This window comes from Lepidothrix coronata, unplaced genomic scaffold, assembly GCF_001604755.1.
Source record: "Lepidothrix coronata isolate B3197 unplaced genomic scaffold, Lepidothrix_coronata-1.0 Scaffold62, whole genome shotgun sequence".
Classification (NCBI taxonomy): domain Eukaryota; kingdom Metazoa; phylum Chordata; class Aves; order Passeriformes; family Pipridae; genus Lepidothrix; species Lepidothrix coronata.
The window spans coordinates 2,863,760-2,883,142 of record NW_016690242.1 but is presented as its reverse complement, the minus strand read 5'-3'; the positions used below and the strand labels follow the sequence as shown (position 1 = coordinate 2,883,142).

Sequence of the window (19,383 nt, the reverse complement as noted above, 5' to 3'; positions counted from 1 at the left end):
AAATTCTGAGGCTCTCAGGATATTGTCTACAAAGGTTTTATGTTTCACTAATTCTTTTTGTGATGGTCTGATAAGCAACAAAGGACTATGTTAAAAACATGAACACAATCAACTTCTCAGAAGCCCAAGAAATCATCTAAAAACAGGATTAGGAGCACAAGGTCTAATGGAACCATATTGTCAAAGAGCAAGACAAACTTACAGCAGGTCCAGTGGGCCCAGCACTGCCATCACTTCCACGAGCACCCTGTGAGGAAAGAACATGATAAATAGTTTGAAAAGAGAACTGAATATCAGAGAAAGCCACAGTAAGTGGCTGGTCATGATGACAGACAGATGGGAAGCCACTTACAGCTGGTCCAGGGGCACCTACTCTTCCTCTCTCACCAGGGAGACCACGAGCACCCTGAAAGAAAAAAAATAAATTAACTCATTTATATCTCTTCATTGAACATAGATATATAGAATTTTTTCCCTCTGATAAGTCATATTACTATTACATAAGAGTGTCTAGCTAGCTGGAGTGTTGCAGATGACAAATATTGAAGAAAATGCTAGCTGAACAAAATATATTAGATTATAATATCCCACAGCAGCAGTGAATACTTACAGGTTGTCCTGGGGTACCATTTTCACCAGGGGCACCAGGTTCTCCCTGTGAAGAAGAAAGTTTGGAGGCTTGAATTAATTAAAGGTTGCTTTGGACAGACAGCACAGCACCTTCAGAGAGATTTTCAACTGCTGGATCCTACTCTCTTTGTCTTCTGTAGCACTTGCACCACAGTATACAATAGTATAGTCCTGAGGATGCAGAGACTGCAATTATCCCTACATATACTGGAACACAGTCAAATGGGATCATTTTAGAAGAGGAGGGACAGAGAAAGTTGCTTGACTTACCTAGTTCAGCTTTCTTTATCCCCTTTCTTTATTCTGATATTTACTCTGTAGTACACATTTAAAAGATTGGGCCTGGATAGTCAACTACTAATTCAGATCAATCAGCAGCTGCTTTTTAGCTAGAGCAGAACCAGAATGATGCTTTCCTTTGCCTTATGTTAAGGTGACACAGTTCCTGTCAAATGGCTGAAAATAAGGATCTGCCTCAGTTATTTTTAAGACCAATACTACTGATTATTTGAGGTCTAGGTTGATCTGCAGTAACAAGGTTTGTCCTAGAGCACTTGTATCCTGATATACCTGAATGCACCCAATCTTAAATGCTGCCAAGAATGCAAGTTTTTGCCTTCCTCAACTGCACAGTTATATTGTGACTGACCTTAATTTATTATGCTGGTGTTTTCCAGTCAGAGTAGCACTCTTACTAGTAACTCTTCTATCATTTATTTAATTGCTTTATCTGCTTTTAATACCCAATAACTGGGTAGACTGTTTGCTATCTCTTTACCATACTTTGTTCTGGAGGTAAACCTCTTACAGTGATACTGGAGAATGGTATGTTACAGTTAATAACTCTAAAACAAAGTGGTGCTAAGCTCTTAGAAACAAACAAGAGGCAGAATTAGCATTTGAGTTTTCCATTGCTATATTAAGAATTCTTGAATACAAATCTTCTGTGAATCACTCAGCTGCATTTAAATTTCCTACAACCCCATATTGCAGTATTTTTCAAGAACACTGGGGCACTGAGGTGGAATGGAAGAAGAAGAAGCTAAAAGAGAAAGAGTTTGCCAGAGATACTTCTGGACTATATTTAAGAATATATTTTTAAGGATTTTTTTTTTAAGTATAGTGTTCAAATGTGTACTAATCTGAAGATGGTAAAAAGGATTGTGAAGATCAAAATAACCTCAGCTCACAAAAGCGCTTCATCTACCTAAATTTTTAGCAGAAAGCCTTACATTGAACATGTATCTCACACAACAGAGTTTTGCAGAAAAATGAGATGTTTTCATTTTAGCCTGCTTTAAAAAAAACCACCAAAATCCAAAATACAATCCACAGAAGAGCACAGATAGCAAAAGCAGTCTGAAGTGCTAGTGAATAGTCAATCACCAGAAGCCCAGTTCTGCAGCTCTTACTCACTGTAAGTACTAACTTGACTAAGGGCTCAAGGATAAAGCCCCAGGAAAGTTCCCATGATAAGGTGCATGTGTTTGTTCTGCATGGATCCACTGACTTCTAGATTATTGCAGCTGAGCAATGTTTATTGGCAACATGGAAGACTGATTGGAGGAGACTTCGCATGTTTTTCGCTAAAAAGATCTATAAATGCATCCTACATTTTCAGATTTCATGTTTACCTTGTTGCCAGGAGTACCAGGTTGTCCCTTTTGACCATCCAGACCATTGTGTCCCTATATTGAGTAGAAAAATAAATACTGATACATATTTTCTCACAAATGGCTATAGACAAACTCTTAGTCTTGTAACATAAATCCCTCCTCCCACACAAAATTATTTCCTAATATAATCTTCTTATTTTTCCAAAATAATCAGTCTTTCATATCAGGCAATATAAAAAACTTCAAGGAGGTTCATGCACTCTTGACTTTCAGAGCATTTCCAGGGGTTTTCAGTATGCTGCACTGTTATCAGTTTTAAATATTCAGGGAAAATATGTATATACTCACCCTAATTCCCTTAAAGCCAGGCAGACCAGGAGTTCCAGGGAAACCACGAGCACCCTAAAAAACCACAGTGCACAAATGATTGTCTGTCATATTACACACTGCAGTTAAAAAGAAAGAAATTGGATAAGTCTTTCAATAAAATTACTACGTAGATTTGGGTCATGATCATTCAAGTGAGGAATACAGTTCAGACCCTAATCTCTCAGGATCAGACTTGATTATTGATTAACAATAATCAACCTGATTTTTCCAGTTCTGAATCTCAGAAATTTCATGCATTACCACGTGATAGCACAGCTGTTTTAACTTCCTGTGCCAAGGTGCCTGCTCACCTGCTTCTGTGTAACTCCTCACGGTGACATTTCTGTTACTCATTACATTTGCTTTACTGGATATGGGGTGGGGAAAAAACCCCCAAAACTATATGATATCCCTGAAAGTAAGGACTGACATTGGATTAATCCATATAAGGAATATTACTAGACTGTTAATGTGATGAAATTCTGAAAGGTTGTTAGGTTTCATTGATCAGTGAATTGTTTTGTATTGTATACAGTGGATTACTACATACCTGAGGGCCAGCAACACCTCTCTCACCAGGTCTTCCAGGTTTGCCAGGGTGACCCTAAAAAATCCAGTAAAGATGCACTAAGAAGGAAAGCTCCTTTTATAAAATAACAACATAAACCATTTAAAAAAAAATACACTGGCAAAGCTTCTCCTTTTCAATAAATACAGGGAGCCTATTAGCTTTCAAGTGTTCTTCTTCCTGTATTCAGGAAGCTAAATAATATTTTTGGAGATGTTTTGGAGTTATCCAATTTTCTGTACCTTTCCAGCATACTGCATCTCTTGTACTGTAAAATAATTATTTCAGGGGCTTATTTATTCCATATATTATTGAAGAATGTAAAAATTATGGCAAATACAATGCTTATCTTAATGATAACCTGATTGTTAGAGTTGAATCACCACCCCAAAAGAGATGAAAAACATTTAATAACCACTTACATCTTCACCAGCCTTTCCTGGAGGACCAGGGGGACCACGAGGACCGTGGGGACCCTGTTAAAAATAGATTGAGGATTACTTAAAGCATCATTCTTCATCTAAGTCTTTCCACTGGCTTCTGACTTGAGTTGGGGTATAGCTGAAGCCTAATTGACTCTATGATTCCAATTTGAAAGAGCCTGAGTCTGAGTGTTCAGCTCTGTTTCTGTAACAGGATCAAGCAGGAGTATCCAAACATTCAGAGATGTGCAGATGGATAGGAGAAATGGGCCTAAGTATTACAAGCCTACTTTGGTGTGCTATTTCTAATGTTAACAGTGTCTGCATGTGAAACCTGTACTTACTGTTTGACCAGGTTCACCAGGCTCACCGGGAATGCCTTGAAAACCGGGAGGACCCTAGAAGATGAGGGAGATATTGTTAGTTTTCAAACAAGCTAATTTGTCATTTTTTAGGTATGTCAATGTCAGTAGAAGAGATGAGACTGTACTTACAGGGGGTCCAGATGCTCCAGGTGGGCCTCTAGGCCCCATTAAACCCTAAGGGAGAAAAATTGCAAAATCTCTTTTAAAAACCACTATTAATTAAACTCATCTATAACACCAATTCCTGGTATTCCTAAAATATTGTAAGCAACACAGTTTTCAGTGTGCAATGTCCAGGTCAAACTGCACCAAGTTAAGAGATCTGCATGAATTTCCACAGGCAGTCCAAGTGCAAACAGATCTTCTAAGGGCAGTGAACCATCAGAGAATCCAGTAGGATGACTAGGAATGTACCATTATGGCTGTGAACCTTGTAATTAGTCTTCTTAATCTATTCTGGCTTATTAGCAAGTGCACTTGCTCATTCTTCTATGTACCCTCTACCTCCCTGTGCAGAAAATTCCAGAATTTAAAGATGAGGGTCATAACAAAACATTGTGAAAGGCTCTTATACATATTATGTATACATCTATTTCAAATAATAACCTACTTCTATTTAAATATTTAATTGCTTTCAGGTTTTGATTAAATTCTTTTCATTTCACTGCAAAATAAGTCACTAACATACTTTTGAAAAGGAAATTTCCCCAGATTAGTGCACTTTCATAAGGGTTGTCTTAAGCCTTACTAAGCAAGAAAACAATTTTGAACTGAAATTTAATTTAGACTTCTATTGTCCAAAATGATTTAGGATATGTTTCAACAGAAATCATTATGTTTTAAGTTGGTTTTAAAACTTTCTTAGGAACTTTTATAAATTTGTAAAACTCACTACAAGATTAAAATCATATGCCAACTTTTCAATGGCTTACGTAGCATTCCTATAAAACTGAATACTTTTCATTAAGAGGAATAAATACATATTAGTTACAGGCATTTACTTACGAAAGTTAAAGCAATGTTGCGGATATAAAAATATGCAGTAATTCTAGAAAAAATAACTGTTTCTGAATAGGCTGAATCATATGTGCTGCATAAACCCTGTGAATTTGTTCGCAAATTATATTACATAATTATTTTTCCCTCCCTTTCTAACTTCCCAATCTATTAAGTTTTCTTCATGAAACTTAAAACTTCCTCACAGAAGGTAGATTCTACTGCTGTTGCTGTCAGATGAACTCTAATTGACTCAAAAATTGGAACTCAGAAAATTGTGACACCCCAAGTAAATCCTCATCTACATTTTCTGATTTATTGTCAGACATTGAGGGCAGAGCTTGATTAAAAGTACTCCTATTTTCCTATATTTAGTATCTAAATGGACACCAAAAGATTTCCCAGAATTCATTTAATATACAGTATTTTTAGAAATGGAGACAAGCATTTGACCCAGAATAATCTTGGGCAGCCTTCATCCTGCTGCTCACCCATCAGATGCACTGGCTGGGATGTCAGTGTGTTTGGTGAATTTAACCCCTGTGTTACTATCTGTGTGCACTTAAAATATCTGCTAACATCAGGAAGCGTTAGAAATTCATGTGGAGCAGCAATAAACTCCTTAAATTCCATTTGGACATAGTATACAGTAAACAAGGATATCAAATGAGTTGTATAGCCATGGGGGAAAAATGGTCACCAACTGGAGCTGAGATGCTGAGTTACTTTCTAGACCTATGTCTGCCTTAGAGAGCAGCTTTACAATCATTCTTCCTAAAACACGATCTTCTGTCTCAATATGGGTAAAGTAAACCTATATAAAAGTACACGTGTTATCTGACATCAAATTATGAGATTCACTGATTCATAAAAGTGTTAAACATATTGAAGATGAAATATGGTCTTGGGACTGTATATTTAAGTCCTAAGACTATTTTAAACACATACATTTCAAAACATATATTGTCCTACATCAAAGGATCAGTTCATAGCCTGAATCAAAGTATGATCAAAACACTAACTTTATACTATGTTTTGCATTAATACTGCTGGATTAAACTCAAAGGAAAATACTAAACACACCCATGCCAGTTACCAAGTGCTCTATCATATACCTACCATAGGTCCCGGGCCAAAATCGGCTGCTTTAGATGGATCATATTGAGCAGCAAAGTTCTGTAGGTTATAAAAAGTTTGAAATTAAAATACTAAAAATTTTGCCTTAAAAATATTTCTTATCAACATTCTACATCTAAACATCATCCGACTTGTTACACTTGCTATATGACTTGTTAAAGCAGAATACATACAACTCAGTAAACATAGCCCTATTATAATTACGTTTCTATTCACGTTTCCAAAAAGACTTGATTTTACTGGAAAGGCTCCTTCAAACAGTGGCCTTAAATATCTATGCAGAAGTGATAAAGAAGCATTGCAACACCGTGAACTGAAAATTAGGAATGTAAACTCAGTGGTCATTTAAAATTGCAAACTTTCTTTAAACTCTCAAATTGCTCTGCGTAATTTTCAATAAGGGAAGTTATGCACATTTTTCATTGCTTTGCTTAAGTAAAATTCATGTACCAGCCCTGACAGATGAGGTAGGCCCTTCAGCTTCAAAAAGAACTGAGGAGCTGCAGCTTCAGAGACTGCAGTGGATTGTTGATATTTTATCAAAATGGAAAGAAGTTCTACATGGCACAACTGAAAATCCTTTGCTTCCTTGTTTTTGATTGTTTTATTAGCATATTAAAATAAGAAAAAATAACAAAAGCAGTTTGAGATTTGCAAATGGGAAAATAAACTACTTTTATCCATACTGAAGGCAAAAGAGTATTTTTCCATGCAGAAGGATTTACCAAACTTGATCAATACAACACTGTCTTTGTCTTCATGCTGCCTATGCAAACCAATGTCAAGCAAAGAGTTAAATTCTGTAGAGAATACGTCATGGACCCTTGTGCAGAAAGTGTGTATGTGACACAGTCCATTTATGTTCTGCAGCATGAATACAGATAGAAATGAAAAATTCAAAAAATATACTCTAAAATTCTACAGGACTTTTAAGTACTGATTTTTAGCCTAAGGGGTAGTCTTCTTCAGGTTATTCCAACACAGCTGCTGTCTGTTGAATCCAACTGTGAAGGTTTCTTTTCACCATCTGCTTAAAAGCACTGGTTTCATTTAGTTGAATCCTAACCCATACACATTATGGCTGTGTAAATTTAATGCTAAATAACAGGGTTGCTTTGCTCCTCTGCATAAGTCCCTGTTGAACACAGAATCCAAATTTTCCATGGAACATTTACACCCCAAGCAAAGTTTAATTGGAACTGGGACCATGAATTTCTTAAGGCTCACAAGAGAATGTGTGTTCTACTTTCCAATGCAACATCAGTATTTTCCAGCTGATAAACGTTTTGCCTTAGTCAAAAAGCACAGTTTTGGTAATAGGAAGTTTGGATGCCTTACTCCGCCAAGACCTGGAGGACCTGGAGGACCAGGGGGCCCTGCAGGACCTGGTAGTCCATCTTCACCATCTCTGCCTGGTGGACCTGCTGGACCCTAGAGTCAAAAAGAGGATTACAAAGTGAACATTAGAAGTGGCTGAAGAAATCTCTGATGTGATAACTTCTTTAACAACCAGGGACCTACATCACACTCTACAGCAGTTTCAATAAATGCCTAACTTCAGAAAATAAGTATAGTCTAATTTTATGTTGACTCCCCATAAATCAGATATGTACAGACCTTCATATTTAAGAAGATTTATGGGGGAGATATTTCATTTATGCTACCAAAGCATAATCTCCAAATTGGGAAGTTTCATTTTACGCGAACAAATTTTGGACTTATACATTTCTTGTGACCTATGTGGACCCACAAAGATGCTCAAATTTTGCCATTGTGGCAGTTAAGGTGAGGTATTTACTTTGTTTAGTATTTTGGATCCAGTTCAGTGTCAAATGAAATTCATAATAAATGGATTTCTAAAGGAGCAGGATTAGACTTCCTACATTCAGGACAAAGTCTGTATCTCATTTCATTAAATGAATTTAGTTAGTGGTAGCCTAAATCAAATATCCAGTTGATTATACAGATAGAGTCTTCCTAATAGTTCCCTTCACATTTGTCAGCATACTACAATCTCAAAACCTCAAGAGCTCCCTATCAGTACTATGGCATTTTCATCTTCAGAAGACACATAAGACACACAACTACAAGCTACACAGATAAGCATGTGAATTTCAGAATGCCACTTTACAAAGAGCAGCAGTGATGCAGAAGCAAAACAGAAAAGCAAATATCAGCAATATGAATGAACAGTACAATTAAATTATTCAACTGTCCTCATTTATGATTACTTTTACAGTAGCCTTTAATAGTACAACATCTGCTTTGGCTAGTAGAAGGTAGATGACAAATGCCTAGCTGCCAAGAAGAGAGCTTTTCCAAGCCACCTTCAGAGGCACAAATAATAAATCATCTTCAAAACTGGCTTTGTCTATTCAGGGCTTATCCAGATACCATATTGTTCAAAGACCACATCTTTATGTGTCAACTTTTCCCTCTACACTTCCATGCACTATTTCCATGGTGAGCAACTGGAAAAACATTTTTCAAGTCATCACTTGGATTGCTAGGCTGCTATATGATCTCAATCACATCTGCTCAGGCACAATGACCATAATTAAGTCGCTGAGGTACTGGTACATAGGTAACTTGGTTTCTTTTCTGATGAAATTGTACATGCAAGCCTCTACAGCTACATTCATTTAATATCACAACGATGCCTAAACTTATTTTTTACCCTGCTGTTCTTCCAACAACTGCTGTTCAAAGTTCACAAACAAATGAACGGCCTTACCCTTTCTCCCTGCGGCCCTTTGTCTCCTCTAGGGCCCTGCAGGAAGAAAATAACACTTAATGAGTTACCGCGGAAATTTTCCAGGAGGATACAGGGAAACAGATACATGAAGAATAATTAGCGTACATGAAAAAGTGAAAGATGACTGCACATACAGGTCCAATAGCTATTTTCCACAGACAGATAATTCTTTTTCCCCAATAAGCTACTGGAAATAGACCCTGTCACTACTGTGTGAGTTAAAATTATCACTGCACAGACCACAGAAGAAACTTAAAAGTTGATTTTCATCTCCACTAAATAGCTAGTTCTAATTTAAAGTAGGGACTCTTACAAACAAAATAGAATCTATTTAGCTTCTAAGATCTGTATAGATATTGCTGTACTATTCAATTCACGTAAATCTTTCTGAAGGAACTCTGACTAAGAATGCTACTTTGATGAAGTTTAGTTCTTAGTAGGCTTAGTTCTGCTCATGGATAAAGCATCTTTATTTTGAATTATTTAAATTCACCCTGATGTTAAGATGTTGCACTGATTGTTCCCTCCTTTTTACTGCCTATTCATCTCAATGCTAGTGCTATTTTCAGAGAACACGGAAAATAATTAATGTAGTCAGTTTTCCTTTCATCCAATATTCATCAAAATATTAATCTCTCGAAGATTATTTGATACCATCTCCATTTCCACACAAGAAAAAAATTGCTTACCTTACGCCCTGCAGGTGCCTGGAAAAAATAAAGAAGAGAATTAAAAAAGTTAAAATTTCTCCCAGTATTTTAGACTAAAATAGTGTATAAACTTAGATTCATCTTCTTACATAACTATACTTTTCCTCAGTACAGTATATTTAAGTATGCCCAAAGGTTTTAAATTACTATGAAGGCTACAAGTTTATATATAGCAAAGATGCATGTAACTATATGAAAACATTCTGTTGAAGACTGAATGTTGAAGACTGCAGCTATTACAGCCTAAAAAACTAGCATTAAAAAAAGTCACACCTGAGCTCTTCCATAATCTTTCTGTGCAATGAAATTTAGACTGCAAAACTGGCTTTAAAGTAGAGTCTTCTCCAATCCAAACTGCCAGGTGCAGTATCCAAACACCACTGCTCTGTTACTTTCTCCTCATGGTCTCTACACCTATGAAGGCAGTCTCTTAAAAAGTCCGTCCCACTTGTGAAATCGGGGTGGGTACCTTTCCAGGCAGTCCCTTCAGGATTTAATCACCATCTTTCCATGACCATCTTGAAATGAACTTTAGAAAATTATACTGCCCCAAGAAAAGAATCCTAGCCTGTTAATTGGAGTGCTACATATTAGATAAAGAAATGATACTGACCTCATTCACATCTGCAAAAAGAAGGGAAAGAAAAAAAGAGAGATAATTAGAGTGTGGATTCAGTTATTTTGCAAGTTTTAAATTTCATTGCTTTTAATTCAAAATGCAATTTTCTTTATTTTCTTAACGCAATAAACATTTTCTTTATGCAATTTCTTACTTCTAAGATGTTTATCTTAGACTGGAAAGACTCGCAGGTGAAATTGCCATGTATTCCAAATTCAAAACAGACTTGTTAATGAAACTAAAACAAGTAATATGATTGATGCGGTAAAAAGGCAGATATCATCTATAAGCCTGCTCTAAATATTCTAAAACGTACCTCCCTAGAAATAAAACCACCAATGTATTTTCACATGTGTGTGTGCAACAGATTAATAAGCCCAGACAGGCTGATACATTGTGAAGATGTTGAATTTTAGGAGTAATCTTAAATTTTAATGTAAATAGCCCCATCACACTTTTTATGGGGAACGGTTCTAGCCACACATACCTATTTCCACAATTTCCTGTAAAAGCGTGTAACAGAGAACACCTTGAAGCTATTAAACACCAAATGGCAAATAACTATATGTTATGTACTACTAAATATGCTATTATTCATTAGTTGGAAATACAAATTTTCTGAATTTCTTAATTTACAATTAAAAATCTATTTTGGCTTAAACTCATTATAGTAAAAGGGTCTCATATCACACTTGAATGCCACCAATTTGACCTTATCCCTAAGTAGCATGTTGTTGGAGATTTTTCCACAACATGTCACTTTGGCAATGTATGATCACACTAAATTCAGATGATTCGTACAGTCCAGCAAAAGGTAACACTGCTGAAATGCTGAAAGCACTGAAATACCGCGGCAGCACACACCGATTGCCTGTGCTAACCTAGCATAAAATTGAAGCCATTACTGCCCCCAGGTGATGTGACACTGGCAACTACCCAAACTCATTGCGGGCAGTGCGGGGGCGCTCGGTTCGGGGTCCCCCACACGAACCGCTCCGTCTCCTTGTGCTACACCGGGGGTGGGTGGGGGGATGTCCCCAGAATGCCCCGCCAGAACGGCCCTCCCGCCGCCCCTCGGGCATCCCCCGGGCCACGGCCACCGCGCTGGACACTGCCCCGGCCCCTCGCCGCCGCCCGGGCTGGCAGCGGCAGGGGCACAGCCGAGGCATGTTCCCGGGGGCTCCCAGCGCCCTGAGCGGGCAGCGCACGGCTGCTCCATCCCTCCTCCGCCCTGGAAGGCGGCCAAAGCCCAGTGCAGAGGCACGACGGCCAGGGGCTCAGGGGGCCACTTCCCAGGGCGCTGTCACGCAGAGAGGCGGAGAAGGGCTCAGCTTCGGCCCCAGCCGAGTGAGCGGGGCGCGTTTCTCTCCCACCACAGTACGTGTGCGTGTGTGGGTGCCCTTTTCCCTCTGCGATGCGGGGCACTAAATCCTCTCTCAGCGAACGTCGGGGAGCCGCGCTCCCTTTTCTCACTAGAGCGGAGCAATATTGCTTCCCTGCCTCCTTTCGTCCTCCCCTCCCCGGAGAGCCCTTGGGGCGGGCTCAGCGTGCGGGGATCTCCGCGGGAACACGAGAACAGCCCCGTCCCGTCGCACTGGGCCGCAGGGCCCCGGGGCGCCGCAGGGCTCCGAGCCGCCCGCAGGGGGCGCTGCCGCGGGCGGGGAGCGGGACGGCGGGTCCCGCACGGAGCCACCGCCGCCCCCCCGGAGGGAGGGAAGGGATGAGCCTCCGCTTTCCCGCTCCTCCCGCTCCTCCGCTTCGGAAAGCGCGCCTGAAGTCTCACAAAAGTACAGCCTGGGTTCTTCCGCTCGCCGCAAGCATTCTCCTCCCAGCCTGTATCCGTATCTCCTTCCCAGCGTCTGCGCTGGAGATAAGGGCTTTGCGTTCTCCTTTAGGTACGAGCCCGTCTGGGGGGAGGGGGTTATTCTGGTTTTCTCCTTTTTTCTTTTTTCTTTTTCTTTTTTTTTTTTTTTTAATCGTAGGGGGAAAGCTCGTTGGCCTTTTGCCATCTTTTTCTGAGGGGAAGAAAGAAGCTAGATTCTGATCTGGGACGGGAGGTGGCAGTTTATGAGCTGGTCTCTATCGTTTGGGAAGAGGCAGCTCCCCGCAGACTGCTGTCCGTGGGGAGGGCGTCGGGACAGAGCGCAGAGCCGGACAGCCACCCCTGCCACCACCCCTGCCACAAACAAGCGGAAAGCACTTACGTTGGCCTGTTGTTAGGTATGAAGTTACTGCGAGCAGCAACCAAATCCGTGTATCCACAAAGCTGAGCATGTCTAGTTGCAAGACATGCAGACTCCTTGTGGTGCCGAGTCGGTTGGTTAGCTATCGCCTGTGGGACGCAGGCATACAGTCTTGAGGAGTAACTCCAACCTTAGCAGAAACCTGCTGCCCGGGACGCTAAATTAACCCAGCCCCGGTCCGTTCTACTTATACCGCAGGAGGGTCCCGGCACCGCCCAGCACGTCACGTGCCCGTGTCTCCGGCCCGGCGCGGCAGCCTTGGCAGCGGGAGCGGCGGGGGGGCGGCGACGGTAAATTGGTTCCATGCTTTGAGGACGTGGACACTTTGAGGCTTTCGGAAGGAAAATCTGACTCGTCGTCTGATTTTTTTTTTTCCTTTTCATTCTCTCTCTTTTTTTTTCTTCTTTCCCCTCAGCCGTCCCCCGCCCCTCTCGCCTCGCTTTTCTGGGAGCGCGGCCGGGAGCCTTGCCGGGCAGCCGGCTGGCAGCGCCCCGACGGCGTTCAAAGCGGGAGCTGTCCAGGGCCTACGGAGCCTCCCGCCCTGCGGGAAAGCGGCCGGGGGAGCCGGGACGAGGCTGGTTCCCCTACTCAGCCTCTCCTCGTTGTCCACTGCCACCAAGGACAAAAGGCGACCCTTCCTACATTCCCAGACGCTCTAGCGCGAGGCCTCTAGCACGTTCACCACGGTCCCGCGCCCCTCGTCTTTCCCTGCGGACAGCGGGTGCCGGGGCACCGACAGCCCCTCAGCCCGTTCGCAGCGGCCGCCGTGTCCCGGCCGTTCACTCTCCCCGGGGAAGCGGCTCTGGTCAGGGCGCGGGCAGAGAGCCGCCAGTCTCCTCTCCCAGCTTCGCGGCCGCTCCGGCAGTGTGTGTGTGCGGGGGGAGCCCCTAGTGCCCCGCAGCCGCCGTCCCGAGCGCTCCCCGCCTCCCGGCCCGCCGTACGGGGCTCTCCGGGCGCAGGGAGGAGGATGGGCGCTCCCGGCAGCTCCCCTTCCCGACGGCCACCCGCCCACCCAGATGAGGGAAAGCTGGCGGAGTTGTTTGCCACGTCTGCCCGGCCGCCGGCTTCTCCCTTCCCGGGGGAGGTGGCCGAAGGGAGTGTGAGAGGAGCTGCCCACGCTGTGCCCCTGGGGCTGGCGGCGACAGGGGGCCCCTCGCGGCGGGCAGCGGGACCCTATCGTTCCTCCACGGGCGCCTCTGCCCCCGTGACTGAGGGCGGGGGGCTGCAGTCACTCGGGGTCGCCCATCTCGGCCCCCGCGGCTGCGGGGAGCTGACGTGGTCCCTCCTGCCAGGCCAAGCGGCGGCCGTGGCCAGCCCCCTCCCCGCCCACGGGCTCTTCCAAGACGGGCAGCTGGCCCCCTTCCAAGCCCCCTCTGCTAGCCGAAGGGAGTCCCGGGCAGAGGTAACGACGAAAGCAAATAGAAGCCCCGGCTCAGCGGGGTGGGGGGCCCTCTCCGGGGCGGAAAAGGCGAGGACAGCGTCCGTCCTCGCTCCCCTTTCCTCCCCCAGCCCAGGCTGTGGGTCGCGAAGCAGGCGGATCCTGCTCTGGCACACCAGGGAGCCGCGACAGCCTCCGAGCTGGCGAGGGAGCCCCGGCGGACAGAGCGGGAGGGCTCCCGGCAGCGGGACGGCAACGCCCCCTGACCACCCCTGAGCCAAGCGGCTCTTCTCCTCCTCAGCCTGCCCTAGAGGAGGTGCCGGGAGTGTATCCAGCCCCATTTATCAGCTGCCTCCGGGGGAACGTGTACAGAGAGCATGGGAAAGATGGGGGCATGGCTGTCCACTTGAGAGGGGACTCTACAGAGGTTGCCCCAGGGGCACTGCCAGCACCGGGCACAGCCGAAAGCAGCATCCACGTGTCGGGGAGAGCCAGTCGTACCCAGTCGAACTGCCTGCCTGTAGCCGCCTCCGCGGAGGGGACGGTTCCTGGCTATCTAGAATGCCGATGGAATGGAAAAGCCTGCAGTTTGGATAGAAAAAACATGGCATTAGGAAAATGTAGTTCGTCCAACGAAGTACGTCTGACCACAAAATAGGAGTGCAAAAAATGATGACAGATATAAACATTGTAATAAAAGTATATGGTATAAACGGTATATGAGTATTCTTTCAGATTATCTTTCATGTGAATGGTATCACTTTAGATCAAGTAGGATTTTAAATTAACGTGGACAGTGAAGATAACTACTTGAAAGTTTATACCAGCATAAACCTAAAGTAGCTCAGTGAGCTTTAAACAAGATAAAATAATAAATGAAATTTAACTCAAAACACTGAGGCTCAAGTTCGAGTATTTCCTGACAACACTTCCAGTGAACAGTGTTTTGTTTTTTTCAAACTTGTTCCTTGAAATCAGCCATTGACTGTACAGCCAGAGTTTTTCTTCATTTTGACTCCGCTGCATCAGTAGAACAGTTATTGACTGATTATAATAATAATTAGATTCTTTTGAGACAAAACCTGTTCTAACTGCATATGTATAAAACTACTTTATGCATGTTTTCATGAAATGATAGCCCTTTTCTACTGATGGAACACTCTGATGGTGCAGGAATGCAGACACATGTATCCTGACCAAATCAAACTAAACCTCCATCCTGCCCATGAAGTTTCACACAGGAAAGACAAGCCCCCATCCCAGTGAAGGGAAAACCCCTGCAAAGATGTGGATGTTCAACTACCATATCTACCATAAAGCAGATGGCTGAGGGAGACACGTAGCCAGAAGCTCAGCAACACACAAAAGCAGTTGAGATGATATGAAACTCTTTAAACTTCTAAAGAGATTAATTCTTGGTGTGCTTCAGCCATTTTAGGATTGGTCCATATGGATAGGAAAAAGAAAAGAGAGATACAAAAGAGTAATTCATTGGTATGGCTCTCTTCCCAGGTCTACCAGTCTCTTTTCAGCAATCCACTATGCTGAAAAAAGGGAGTACTTAGTGACTTTGGTTCTGTGGTGCGAAATCAGAAATATTTTTTTCCTTAAAATACAATTAGTGTGAATGGTTGCTAATATGCAAATATCACTATTAGTATTTTGACTCCTGAAGCAACACAAGTAACATGACAGCTTTTGGAGCCATTAGCATGCCAGAAGTGATTTAATCAGCCGACTTTAGCAAGTAAACATCTAAGAACTCTTTTTCCCTTTGAAACATACTTGTTTAAAGGAACTATTTCACACTGAAGCCAGTAATTAATGCCTATGGCACAATTTAAATTGAAACTGATGATAATAAAAAATATCTTCTGCAAAATTTGCTGTTAGGGCAAGTTTTAAAACAGAGAAGTTTCCAGGTGATGTCAAACCACATTTATTTCTCATTACTTTGAACAAATCTTTAGAATACAGACCAAAAATTATGAAAGCTGTAACTTTTTAATACATACATTGAAAAGTATTTTCCATGCATGCTCTTTCAAAACTTATCAGCCAACCATCAAGCCATTATCATAGAATCATAGAATCATAGAATCATAGAATCATAGAATCATAGAATGGCTTTGGTTGGAAGGGACCTTAGAGATCATCTAGTTCCAACCCTCTTGCCATGGGCAGAGACACCTTTCACTATACCTGGCCGGATGTCCGACCTGGCCATGAACACTTCCAGGGATGGGGCATCCAGAGCTTCCCTGCATAACCTGTTCCAGTGCCTCACCAACCTCATAGTAAATAATTTTTTCCTAATATCCAATCTAAACTTACTCTCTTTCAGTTTGAGACCATTCCCACCTGTCTTATCCCTTCATGCTTTTGTAAATTGTCTCTCTCCATCTTTCTTAGAGGCTCCCTTCAGGTGCTGGAAAGCCTCAGTTAGGTCACCCCAAAGCCTTCTCTTTCTCTTTTCCAGGCTGAACAATACCAATTCTTTTAGCCTTTCTGCATAGGAAATGTGCTCCATCCCTCTAATCAACTTGGTGACCCTGCTCTGGACTCACTTGAACAGGTTGATGTCCTTCCTGTGCTGGGAACCCCAGAGCTAGATACAGTACTCAAGGCGGAGTCTCACCAGAGTGGATTAGATGGGCCAAACAATTATCTAGCCAAAAATTTAATACTGTCTGGCCAGCATCATGTTACAAGAAATCACAGAACAATGCTAGAGTTTGGAGAAAGATCTCCATCTTTTTTGACAGTCCCTAAATATCATACCCCATGTTGGATAACAGGGTTTGGTATGCTCTCAGATTCAAGTTCTCCTCCAGCTGACGTGAATGGGAGAGCCACAGTGTTTGTGATTGGTGCAAATAGTTATTAATTTCTTTACATCTCTTTCAACACACAGGTTTGCACATTTGTTCAGATAATGGATGTGTGCCCAACAATATAGCAGTAATGAGTGAGCAATGAAGATGCCTAAGGGAAGTAGTTTCTCAGTAGGACTCCTTTGAGTACTGGGGCTGGTCCAATGACACGATCTGGCTTCAGCCTTCCTTTTGTAGTATATATAGATATATGATTTAACTATATGATTCAGCATTAAGCTGAACCTTTGGGTAGTGTCTGCTGTGTAGAAATATCAGCTTCATTAGAGCTATCTTTAATAAAATTGTTTATGATTCTGGACTTCACATCTTAGCTTGGTTATAGCCAGTATCTTGCTTTGAATAACAAGGAGACTTGTACTTTGTCGGTGAAGAAAACGTGGAAGCAGCACCATGTATCCCCATCACCACAATTCATTGTTTAAAAAAAACCCCACAAACAAAACAACCAAACAAACAAAACAACAAAAAAGTTGTGCTATGCTCTTATAGGAAAGTCTTGAGGAGAGATAAGATAGTGCAAGGAATTTCTACCAGTCCTCTGCACCCTGTGTTGAAGGGGCAGGTATGCTAAAGGCTCCTGTAGTCAGGACACTGTTCCCATGTAGGACTAAAGAGATCAAAGAGCGTAGCACAGATACATAGAGCCACAACTTGACTGCTCTGTGGATCACCATTTAGAGGGAGTCCATAAGGTGCTAGTAAATCGTAAGGAAGCAGGAACATTGTTCTTTGTGCAAACAGCTCATAGCCATTGACTTCTAATACTTCTTTGGTATTTTAAGACAGTTATTTCAGAATAATTTAAAGTGGCTTTGGAGAAGTAGTCCAGCAAATGGACTTCTAATGGGAAATAAACAGGTTCTATGTGAACAGCTATGGCAGCTGCTTCTTTTAGTTTCTGTTCCACAGTATCTGCCACAGTGGCTGTCTATAGCTGAAATAAATCATCATCTGTTATTCTCAGCAGGAGTAATGGTCATGGATTCTCAAAAAAGAACAACTGATAGGCAGAGAGCAGCTCAGCAGCCCAGGGGGGAGTGCTGTTGAAGGGATCAGTAGATAAACGTAATGGAAAATTTCCCTCAATTATACATAAGTAAAGGCAAAACAGAAGATGACTCAATGCTGCTTCACTGAAACTGAGTTGCCTAGTTATCATTCTCAAAAGGGGTAAACCTCCACAGCAGCAGTCAGTGAGCTTTCTGGGAGGTGTTTGCTTATTTAAAGTATATACTGCTTTTCCTCTCTTTTTTTTTTTCTATTTTTCTTATTTGTTCCTCAAAGGTTACATTTTTAGGAATTGAGGAGGTCAAAACAAAGACTTGGTTCATATATTGATAGAAGGCTCAGTTGATTGTTACTGAAGCCAAACCAATTTCTCTCATTTAAATAAATTCAGGACACATAGACCTGTCTTCAGGTCACTCAACTCAATCTATTGCTCTATGACACTGATGCAATTATTACACAATCATAATGCAATTATTAATTATGATAATTTACTATATTTTTGAAGTCCATTTGGACTACACTTATAGCATTTAATAAAGCTACATGGCTGTTATAAACATTCTTCTACATTGGCTCTGATTCTTTTCATGGTCATATAATATGATAGAAACTCACATTGACTTCAGTAATATTAGAACCAGGCCCATATTCAGTATAGTTATATATCTCTTAAGTATTTAAGCTTCATCACAGAATTCTTTACTTCTTTTTTTTTTTTTTTAAATTTCATCTTTAATCATCTAATTATGGTTTTTCTGCCTTTTTGCCAGTCGCAGAATTTTGTCTTAAGGCAATCAAAATTCTCAACAAAAGTAGGAGGCAAGATAAAATTAAGGCAGGTGGTCCTTCTAAGATGATCATCAGACTCTGTATAAAAATGGACAGTTTCAGAACAAATGTAATCTCAGTAAAATTCTCTTTTTTTTTTTTTTTTTTTTAAATTTCATCTTTAATCATCTAATTATGGTTTTTCTGCCTTTTTGCCAGTCGCAGAATTTTGTCTTAAGGCAATCAAAATTCTCAACAAAAGTAGGAGGCAAGATAAAATTAAGGCAGGTGGTCCTTCTAAGATGATCATCAGACTCTGTAAGGATAGTAGTGCTTTTGGAAGAATTTGTAATGGGAAGCTAGAACCCATTTTTTGCTTAGAAAGCCTTTTTCCCTTTCCTTTTGGCATTTCAGAGAAAGTTGCAGAGAGAGCTGTGTTATCTCTCTCTGCTATGCTGGAGAGAGATAACCCTAGCAGACATGCACAGAGGCCTTGGGAAGGCAGGGGAAAAACAGAGAGCATACTAAAGGCCCTGGAGTGGGTGGGAACTTGCTTTTTCTCCTTGGGGCCCAGTGCTTCTACAGCATTGTGAGGTTTTTGTAAGCTTCTCATATTCTGGCCTTCTAAATAATTTTTTTTTTAATTCTTTTCACTGCCTTGGCATTTCTGGGGGATACCCATGTATCTTACTTTACAGACTCAGTAAATTCTAGCAAAAGCAAATTAATGTAATGCTGGTGAGAATGCTTTCTCTATATCAACACACACATTAATGGATGTGTGTAGACAGACTATAAATAAGTTGGAGATGTGGTAATAAGTTCTAGTATATCAAGCTTGTACCACTGTTAATCAGCATATTGCTAAAGTGGGGATCAAATCACAGTATTAAAAAATT

At 41.8% G+C, this 19,383-nt stretch overlaps 1 protein-coding gene across 1 annotated transcript in view; it reads right to left on the bottom strand.

The window, feature by feature from the left end:
* COL1A2 (collagen type I alpha 2 chain) overlaps positions 1–12,609 on the bottom strand; it is a 39,024-nt gene extending 26,415 nt beyond the window's left edge. Inside the window, exons 1-15 of the mRNA XM_017817645.1 lie at positions 12,392–12,609; positions 10,182–10,192; positions 9,548–9,565; positions 8,838–8,873; positions 7,442–7,534; positions 6,086–6,142; positions 4,100–4,144; positions 3,950–4,003; positions 3,606–3,659; positions 3,166–3,219; positions 2,595–2,648; positions 2,265–2,318; positions 611–655; positions 353–406; positions 203–247 (exon numbers count right to left, since the gene is read on the bottom strand). Coding sequence (XP_017673134.1) covers positions 203–247; positions 353–406; positions 611–655; positions 2,265–2,318; positions 2,595–2,648; positions 3,166–3,219; positions 3,606–3,659; positions 3,950–4,003; positions 4,100–4,144; positions 6,086–6,142; positions 7,442–7,534; positions 8,838–8,873; positions 9,548–9,565; positions 10,182–10,192; positions 12,392–12,461 — 744 coding nt within the window. The 5' untranslated portion in view covers positions 12,462–12,609. The remainder of the gene's footprint in view (positions 1–202; positions 248–352; positions 407–610; positions 656–2,264; positions 2,319–2,594; positions 2,649–3,165; positions 3,220–3,605; positions 3,660–3,949; positions 4,004–4,099; positions 4,145–6,085; positions 6,143–7,441; positions 7,535–8,837; positions 8,874–9,547; positions 9,566–10,181; positions 10,193–12,391) is intronic.
* Positions 12,610–19,383: the final 6,774 nt, after the last annotated feature.